The sequence below is a fragment of the Penaeus chinensis genome, chromosome 2, assembly GCF_019202785.1.
Source record: "Penaeus chinensis breed Huanghai No. 1 chromosome 2, ASM1920278v2, whole genome shotgun sequence".
Taxonomy (NCBI): Eukaryota; Metazoa; Arthropoda; class Malacostraca; order Decapoda; family Penaeidae; genus Penaeus; species Penaeus chinensis.
The window spans coordinates 9,951,982-9,961,981 of record NC_061820.1 but is presented as its reverse complement, the minus strand read 5'-3'; the positions used below and the strand labels follow the sequence as shown (position 1 = coordinate 9,961,981).

General features: G+C 35.9%; 2 protein-coding genes across 3 annotated transcripts in view; one reads left to right on the top strand and one right to left on the bottom strand.

Annotated features, from left to right (window-relative positions):
• LOC125036308 (gamma-interferon-inducible lysosomal thiol reductase-like) overlaps positions 1-4,573 on the top strand; it is a 12,204-nt gene extending 7,631 nt beyond the window's left edge. The window contains exons 3-5 of the mRNA XM_047628793.1: positions 1,190-1,360; positions 2,981-3,127; positions 3,885-4,573. Of these exons, the coding sequence (XP_047484749.1) occupies positions 1,190-1,360; positions 2,981-3,127; positions 3,885-3,980 (414 nt within the window). The 3' untranslated portion in view covers positions 3,981-4,573. The remainder of the gene's footprint in view (positions 1-1,189; positions 1,361-2,980; positions 3,128-3,884) is intronic.
• A 1,556-nt stretch (positions 4,574-6,129) lies between these two features.
• LOC125030795 (gamma-interferon-inducible lysosomal thiol reductase-like) overlaps positions 6,130-10,000 on the bottom strand; it is a 22,262-nt gene continuing 18,391 nt past the window's right edge. For both annotated transcript variants that reach the window (XM_047621095.1, XM_047621104.1), the window contains one exon: positions 6,130-10,000. This exon is cut by the window's right edge and continues 631 nt beyond it. The gene's annotated coding sequence lies outside the window, so the exon portion shown is untranslated.

Genomic DNA, 10,000 nt, shown 5'->3' with positions numbered 1-10,000 from the left:
GACCTTGGCTCTGCACCCCTATACCCTCCCCCTCTCTTTTCGCACCCCCTTGTACCGACCACGCTATCGCACTGTATCTTTTGCTATCTTCGTCTTATTTGTTTTGTATATTTTTTCCTATTTTTAAGAGTGATGTCACCCTTCCACCCCACGCCCACTGACACATCCTTCCTACTGTGCTTGGGCGTCCATTCACCTTCTCTCTCGTAGCATCTCATTACTTCTTTCTCTTCCTTCACTGTCTTTTGACTCATCCTTTCATATTCTTCATATAACTATGAGGATATTGCAATTTATTAAAAAGAAAATGATTGTGCAGTTAATGTATTGGCTAATATCAAGGGGGTACTGAAGTGACTAAAGATCCGAGGGGTCGTTTAAGCTTCTACAGGAGGGAGCTGTGGAGATGCTATAAATATCCAAGATCCTTATTATGTAGTAGTATTTACTAGAATTATTCCTATTGTTTATTACAGTTTCCGCATAAAAGAGAAGGTATTAGCATTATTAATTTATGAACCACGGGGCAACTCACTCCAGTACAGACGCACGTACGTTCGGTTTCCATCTGTCTTGTCTTTGCTTCCTAATGCCTCTCGCTAACTGTTGTTGATATTTTACGATGGAATTCATAAGTGATTTTTTTTGTCTCTCAAAAAAGTGTTCTACTTGTGAGGCTGATAGCAGCCTCAACTAAACTTCTTAAAAAAAACATTTTTTTGCAATAAAACCTTTGAACAGGATGTGTTCTTCGTAATGACAAGCTGCGACAAATCTTTAAAAATACGTATTGAATAAACTTCATAAATTAACTGGATTGTTGTTTTCCTTATTGTGTGTGGAGAAGTAATTATACATGAAACGTAAATTAATTTATGAACTGACAAACAAACAAAATATAATTGAATTAAAATAAACAGTTTGGAATACTCGAGAAAATTTCCTCATAAATAAATGTACCGAAAAAAGACGTTTGAGTTAGGTAGAGAACATACACCGGCTCAATTTACTTTCGATCGCGTAAAAATTCTTGGACGATGTGAGTGTATACTTGTTTTTTGTTTTTTTGTTTTTGTGCATGTGTGTGTTTTTAACTAATGTCAAACGGGTAGACGGCCTCTTCCTTCTTCACCACCTCCTCAAAACATAAGAGTTTTTTTTGGCAAATACAAAATCCTCTCTTCTCCAGGCAACTCCGACAGAAACGGGCGACTATGAATTTGAGTGCCAGCACGGACCCGACGAGTGCTACGGGAACCGCGTAATGTCCTGCGCCCAGAACTCCCTCCCTATTGGCACCCAGGTCGAATTCTTTCAGTGTATGATGACCAAGCGGTACCCGGCGTTCTTTGGGAAGCAGGTAAGCTGGTGGCATGTCTACGCTCCTGCCGAGTGAAATGACGAAGTTTACACCTTCCACCCGAAGTAGTTGCAACGTGACCTCCCTTATACACAGGACCGTTGAAGACCTACCAGTCGCAAAATCGCCAAGGAGTGGAAATGACTCAGTACCTCCTAAACGGCTTGTTACCATCATTATTTCCCAGACACTTTTATCCATTTTATTTGAAAATATTCCAGACTATGTGACCAAACTCGCAAGTGGAAACGAAAGACTGACGAAGACGCAGCGATACCTGATGGTTACTGACTTTCCAGAAATTTAAACGCATCGGTTAGTGAAAGAATTTTTACAGGTACGTGATGAGTGTGTATGACCAACAGCATAGAATGGATTTAACTGTATGCAATTTAGTTATCAATCCGTATTTTTTCAACCAGCATTATTAAGAATTATAGAATATACCTTGTGACCCCACCCATTCTTAAGCTTTCCAACTACGTAAATAAACATTACCCAACACAAAAATCGGAGGTCATAAATAATAAAGTCATTACTTAGCCCTACAGTTCAACCAGTAATGTAGAAAACAGGTGAGTTGATGTGACCGAAACACAGACCTTGAGAACGACTGAGAACTTAGGAACCATTGAAACCAGGACCGCGACCCAAAGACACGTTAGCCTGTGTTTAGGTGTAGTGCATATAAAGCATTGGCAGGAATGATGTTGTGAAAGTGTTTTCCTGTGTATTATCTCATTTGTTTAGGCATTTCTGCTGAAAAGGGCGATTGTTGTATATAGGATATTTGAATTCTGTTTATTGTCCTTAATTTGGGTTTCTCTTCAAGCTGCCCCCCCCCCTCTCTCTCTCTCTCTCTCTCTCTCTCTCTCTCTCTCTCTCTCTCTCTCTCTCTCTCTCTCTCTCTCTCTCTCTCTCTCTCTCTCTCTCTCTCTCCCTCCCTCCCTCCCTCCCTCCCTCCCTCTCCCTCTCCCTCTCCCTCTCCCTCACCCCCCTCTCTCTCTCTCTCTCTCTCGCTCTCTCTCTCTCTCTCTCTCTCTCTCTCTCTCTCTCTCTCTCTCTCTCTCTCTCTCTCTCTCTCTCTCTCTCTCTCTCTCTCTCTCTTTAGCACATACATAGAGATATAGATAAATGTAGATGAATAGATCGTAGGTTATATATATACACATATATATGTGTGTGTGTGCGTATGTATGTATGTATATGCATACACACACACACACACACGCACACGCGCACACACACACACACACACACACACACACACACACACACACACACACACACACACACACACACACACACACACACACACACACACACACGCATATATATATATATTTATTTTTTATTATTTATTAATGCATTTATTAATTTATTTATTTATTTATTCACACACATATATATGTATGTATGTGTATATATGTTTTAATTATTAATGTTTTTCTATACATGTATGTATTTATTGTATATGCATACATATTATATATGTACGTATACACACATGTAAATATAAAGAGATAAATAACATCCAGATTCACAGATCACGCCCTCCTCTCTTTCTCCGCATTTACCCACAACCACGCCTAAAACCGTCCCTCGTCCCCCCGCCCACAGTGCAGCGAGGAAATAGGCATCGCTTGGGCGCCCCTACAGGAATGCGCCGAGAGCCCAAAGGGAGCCGCTATGCTCTACCAGAACGGCATCCGCACGGCCTCGCTCAAGCCGCGGGTGCACTTCATTCCGACCATCACGATCAACGGGGTGAGTGGCTTGCCTGCCTTGGGGCCGCGCGCTCCGTCTGCCTGCGTGTGTTGTGTCCGCGGTTCCCTGTTTGCCTTGGCGGCTTGTGGAAGATCATGCGGTCTGAGTGTATGGAGCATCTGTTTGTCTTTTTTTTTCTATTTTATTTATTTATTTGTTTAATTATTTTGTGTATGTGTGTGTGTGTGTGTGTGTGTGTGTTTGTGTTTGTGTGCATGCGTGCGTGCAGATGTGGGTGCGTGTGTTGTTTACGTGGCGGTGTGTGGAAGATGATTCAGTACGGAGTATTATATTTACTTAAAATAAATGTGTGTGTGCGCGCGCGTGTGGGTGTGGTGAGCGTGGGTGAGAATAGGTGTATGTGTGTAGGCAAGTGGCGGATCCTTTAAAAAGGGACGCCGATCACCTCTGAAGTCCTCCATTGCGATTTTTTTTAAGTTCAACAATATAGCATTTTTACGCTGATTGATGTTTCAATGACATCAATAGGACGTAGGAGATCCAGGCTCGAAATTATATGCACTTGAGCCGACCTTTCGTCACTAATTTTAGCTAAACCATCTGCTATACCTGGAATCAAAATCATTCACACATTTCTGTATATCGTGAATTGCACTGATGCGATCTATCATACTAGCCCCTTCGCCCATGAGGCAGACTTAGAGACATATGTATAGGTAGATATAATTGTGCATTTATTTGCGTGTACAAAAGGAAACCTCAATTTTGACCACACTGTTTTATTTCATCACAACAGAGGTATGACAACCGCCAGCTGCGCGTTTCCCTCATGGCTTTGAGGAGTCAGATTTGCGCAAGTTATGACGGGCCGCCACACCAGAACTGTTTGTAGATGACTAACCTTATCCTGCAGGTTCCGAAAGGATCGTCACCTCGTTTTCCTGGGATAATGTGCAGTGTAAGTGTGATTCTTAAAGAAGAACACAAAAAACAAAACATTTAAGCTCGTAGCAACTTGTGTGGGAAATATTTTCTGATATTGTGGAGAAAACACAGAGAAATCGCTTTCCAATTGATACGGAAATGAACGATACAATTGTTGTTACTTTCCATCTTTATATGGTAATTAGCTTGTTATTTAAATATTTTGAAATCCCGCCACTGCCTTAGGATATTTATATTTACTGTGACATAATTACTTTTGTTTCCCTCATAAGAATGCAATGAATTTGTAAAGAGGATATTATTCCTAAATATGGGAAGTTCTCTTGTACGCTTAATATCATATTTTATTTAACTAGTGTATATTTCTTGATATTTTCCTTTCTTTTATTTTGTATTTGTTACCTCTTAATTGTTGCTGCTATTATGTAAAAGGGCATTTGATATTGCATTGTCTTCAGCTGACTATTGTAAAATCGTGGACTGATATCACCATGGTGTTTTTTTATACAAAAAAGTAAAAGATCCAGCTCAAACTTGTTACTGCGACTTTCATTAACCAGTACGGACAGAAAAAATACCTCTTTGAGAGCGCACACTATAAACCCTTAATGTTAACGAAAAGGCTTAATAGCTCGTCCGGAATGTTAAGAGTTTGGTTAAGGAAAATATGTGTATGTATATATTTTTATTTATTTATTATGTTTTTTTTATTTATATACATGTTTCTATCTTGTAGAACGGGTTTAAAATGTTATTACGGAGATACATCTCCTTTCTGATAGGTGAAAATATGCATTATTCAGATTTACAAAATTGGCACGGTTCGAGAGTTTGATTTGATTTCTAGTAGTTTAAACATACAGTAAAATATAGATTTCAAGGCAACGTTTTAAAAAAATGAAACGTGAGAAAAAATATGACTAGTCTGTTTATGTTCTATAGAGAACTCGTTTACTAGCCATACAGATGCCATTTGTTATGATTCGACATTTATTATGATTCGACCAGCAAAACATTATGCCTTTTATGGAAATATGTCTTTTAAATGCCGCTTAAATGTCCTAACAGCTTTAATATGACGAACATTAGGTGTGAAATCTCCATGCACATACACATGGAAAAAGAAAAAAAAACCTCTTCATCTGGGCAAAAAGCAAGTTAAAGAGGACGGTTGCGGAAAGAACTTTGCCTACTTGTTTTTTGGAGGCATCGTAGGAAAAGTAAGGTAATGTCAGAGAAAGAGGCTGTAGGGGGAATCACAAAAAAATCCATCCCACTTGGCTGGGTTAAACAGAATACTCAAAAAGTTTATAGAGGTGGGAACTGTAGAGGGCAGGAGGAAGAGGGAGTGGTGTGGAGTGAGGTAGTGTTGTTAGGGGGGAGGGCAATAAGGTTGAAGAGTTGTAATAAGGGAGGAGGAAATGGAGATGATTGGGCAGATAGGACCAAAGATATTGGGGTTGATGAAGGAGTGTCTTTTGGAGGTTGAGTTATAACTTGGGTAGATGATTCGGGATGGTTTAAGTTGGTAGCAAGTGTTGATGAAAGGGTGTAATAGCAGTTGTGTAGCAGTGATCAAAGGAGTGTCAGGAGTCGGTAAACTAGAGTAGTTAGATTCAGGGAGAGTAGTTGATAATGGGGTAAGCCTCAATGCCCCTAAAGGTACATCATCTTCATTACTGACCATTGTAAGCCTGAAATACATGGGGAAGATAAAAGGTCAGGGTCCCCATGCAGGGTAAGGGCTAACAATTAACAAGGGAATACCATGCCCATAGCTCCCTGAGAACGTTCATGACTAGCACAAAGTTAGCCTTTCATCCTTTCAAAACCACTCTCACACCTTAGGAATTGGACAAGGGAAGGGTTAGGGGAATATAAGGAAAATGAAAGAAAAGACAATGCAAAATTAGTTGAACTGAGGGCTGGGGTCCAAGGTAGGGGTCATCCCCTACATTCGACCTCAGTTACTGTCTCTTAAGCCTCAACAACAACAACGGGCAAGGGATTTATTATTAGCTCCTATACGTCAACAATCATACGCTGGTAGTATGGTATTGGAAAGGGTATGCTAAAAGAAATAAAAGGGCATTATGTATACCACGAAATTTTTTATTAAGTATAAAATGGAACTTAGCCATCACAGATAAAGAAGGATACGCAACAGTTTCAAAAGGCTTCTGAATAACAGTGCTCTTTCCATTTATAAAGTTATCTTAACCATGTATGGTATAGGAAGATTCAATATCAAAAATGATCTTTCAAAGTTATCACAGAAATCTGATTCAGGAAACTCTCGAGATCTAAGCGTTATTATGTATCCAGTGATGACAAAGGTCACAGTGCTGTATCCTGTGCCTGATTTGGCTTATTATATGTAATTTTAGTATAATAAGCAGTATAAACATTTCAATTACTGTATGTTAAATTTAGAAGTAAGAATCCAACATCAAACAGAGGAATAAAAAAATAAGGCAACTTTAGTATACGCTATAAAATCTGATCTTGATATGTTAAATTACTGTTAATTTACCAAGAGTTCACTAATTTTCCTTCGGCAAAAATCCAAAATACTTCCTAAATTTCCAAATGAATTACTACAAATTTTAGCCAACTTATCCATAAACAGGACTGGATAGAGTTGTATTGGATTGTATCTGGAATAAAAGCCACACAACCCAAAGACATATTTTAAAAGACACTGTTAAGATAATTACCAAAACAGCAGCTTGGTCCTCATTCCAAACTGCTTTACATTTCAAGGCTAAAACATAGGTTTTTTCTTCATCATCCATACCACTGTATTTGGGCATTTCATTTGTACATTCATTGCCAAGGTAGGCTTTACATACCCATGAATATGTGGTCTGTAAAAGCCTAAATGCATTATGCTAAACTGTTGATACCTATCAATCTTAATTCAATAAGAAAAAACAAAAAAAATCTCAGAACAGAACTCCCCTCACAACTAAGTCTGAAATCTATTACATGGTCACACAGGACAACAATAACGCTAACATTTTTGTCTTAGTTTTTTTTTTTTTTTTTTTTTTTAACTACACATGCACATTCAATATGAATTGTCTGATAAGCTAATAACCAAAAATGGTGCAATACTCAACTATGACATTAAGCTCTGCAATATTAACAGCCCAACCTTTAAAAAGAAAAAGCCCTATTTAAAGTTGATATCAATATCACTCCTAATTTCAAGGAAACCTTCAAAAATGAAGACTCTCACTCTTACTGGTACTTAATGATGATAATGTTTAATGTCAATTTAAAGTCTAGTCTATTACATGGTCCTATCCTGTTGTTTTTTGTTTTATTTAATGTAATATAATATGTTATGTTAATTTCATAACCAATAGTAACCTTATCAAATATACTCACTTTCAAATAATTATCTTTTGTGAGTCTGGAGATATCTCAGTATATCTACAATGAAGTTTAAAAAAGACAAGCAGTTATTGAGGATAAAAAATAATAATTATCACAAGCACAAATTGCACATCAATCGCTGCACGAATTACGAATTGAGAAGAGAAATAATGCTTAAAAAAAGCAATTTGCAAATTCGAGAATTCTTCAGTACTGCTTTTACCATTCAGAAACAGGTATGGTAATTACAGCAGTCTTACAAACTGAATTTTTCTAGAGGAGAAAAAGAAGCATAGGATTTCAGCTTCTTGCACATTCAAAGTCACAACATAAATATGGAATGTCTGAAATTAGCTGCTGATATTGCAAATAATTATTTCTTTCAAATATAAGTAGAGAAGATTTATGACAAACAATAATTGTTTACATAGAAAAAGTAGAACTAACAAAACATAAAATTACATATATATATATATATATATATATATATATATATATATACAAAAATATGCTTCATTCATTGTGCTGTCCGTTTTCAAGTGGTAGATCAAATAATATAATATAATCATTATCATGGCTCTAAGTTCTGAGAGATTCATCTAATTTCATTTCTTTTGAAATATACAGATAGAGATATTATTTCTAAATAATCATATTTTACTATTAAATAATCTGCTGTTAAACATATTTCTTATATCATAAACTGCCAGATTAAGTTAAACACATTTGTCAATGGTGATCTTCAACTATCTCTTAAAAAAAGGTCACACATTCATAGAATACATAGATTGTCCCTTTTAGATTACTGGATTGTTAATGAGTAATATAAATCACTAACATAAATTGCCTTATTTCCAAGGTCTTGTTGCAACTTGGGGAAAAAAAAGTAAATAAATGCTCAAAAAAAGATCATTCAGAGAATGTAATTAACATCTGAGAGGAATAAAGAAAAGAGAGAAAGAACAAGAGAAAAGAAAAAGAATACAAAAGACATTTAAAGGCAATAGTAACATTTGAATTAAACAGAAGATCATAACTAATGATGAAAATATATACATATATCTATAACCAACTCATCCACAGACTGCATATAAAAATCTAAATTTCTCTTCTAAATCAGTTATTATTAAGGCCTAAATAAGTATTTATGGTATCAAATTATCAAAATGGATTTCTTCAAATGAGTATCTTTCTCATAATCTCAATAGCATGTTTGTAACATATCAATATTCTTCAATATGCTTTGCACTAATAGGAATCATACGTTAGAATTCCTATAAAAAAGTACATGTGTATTCTTCAAATCAAAACTATCTTTCAAAAAGAGTTAATTTTCAGTCTCATAGCACTTATTCTACACTTTGGCAACCATAAAACTGAACAATAGTGTCGAGTCCAATACCAACTTTAATCAATGTTTGGTTTCTGGAATCCTCTACTTTGGTCATTTCCAGCTGATTTACCATTAATAATGCACATTTTCCCCTTACAAAATTCCTCTACTTTTCCCATTAAGCCGTAGTTCCATTAAAAGTGCACACATAAAAAGCTGAACAGCTCATTCTAACATATGTATACATGCCCTCTCGCCTGTGGTTTTATCAACTTTGTTTACACACGGATGGCTCCAGAAGCACTTATCACCAAGGAGTCAATTACTAGGTATATTTGACAGTACTTATTACCTTACTCCTTGACTTTAAGGAAAAGAAACTTTATCTTTATTATTATTATTATTGTCTATAATATAATGTGGATGAAAAAAAAAAAAGTCAATAACAAAAACAATAGTGACACACAAAATATTTTCCCAAAATTCAAGAAATGAGGAAGACAGGTGAGATTAGATAGATCTAGTAGTTGACTCCTTGGTGATTAAGTGCTTGTGAAGGCATTTATGTGTAAACAAATTTAACAAAACTAAATGAAATTGGACAAGTTTATGTATGCATCACCCATGGGCAAGATTGTTACATTTTGAAATGTATTAAGACTTTACCTTACACTAACTCCTTCAGCAAAAATGACACACCTGTAAAAACACACAGATTACATACTCTATACTTCCCTCAAATATAGGCCAAAATCCAAAAAAATACTACACTAAAAACCTATCAACGCCTTGTTCAAATAAATGAGTACATTTCCATAATCTCATATGTACTAGGTTATTTCATACACAGAAACTACCATAATGAAAAGCTTATTTTAACTTAGTGAGAAAAACAATAATCCAAGCTTCTTGTCAGCAATAGGATCAAGACTGATTAAAAATAAAATTAAATAAAATTAAAACATAATAATCTCATCATTTACATATACAAAGAGATCTCTCTACAGTAAAAATAGTCACAACCAGCTATTCATACCTTTCATCCTGCAACTTTATTACAAATATTAAAATGCATTCTTCCTAGCCACATCTATATTGTATCAATAGAATGACAAATAAGCAGGTTTAACCACTGATATTGTTGCTATCAAATACCAGTGTATATGATGGGTAAATTGGCTGCCCATACTAGAAATAATAATTTAAAAAAACACTATCAAGAAAGGCTCAATAAACGATATCATTATTGTCAT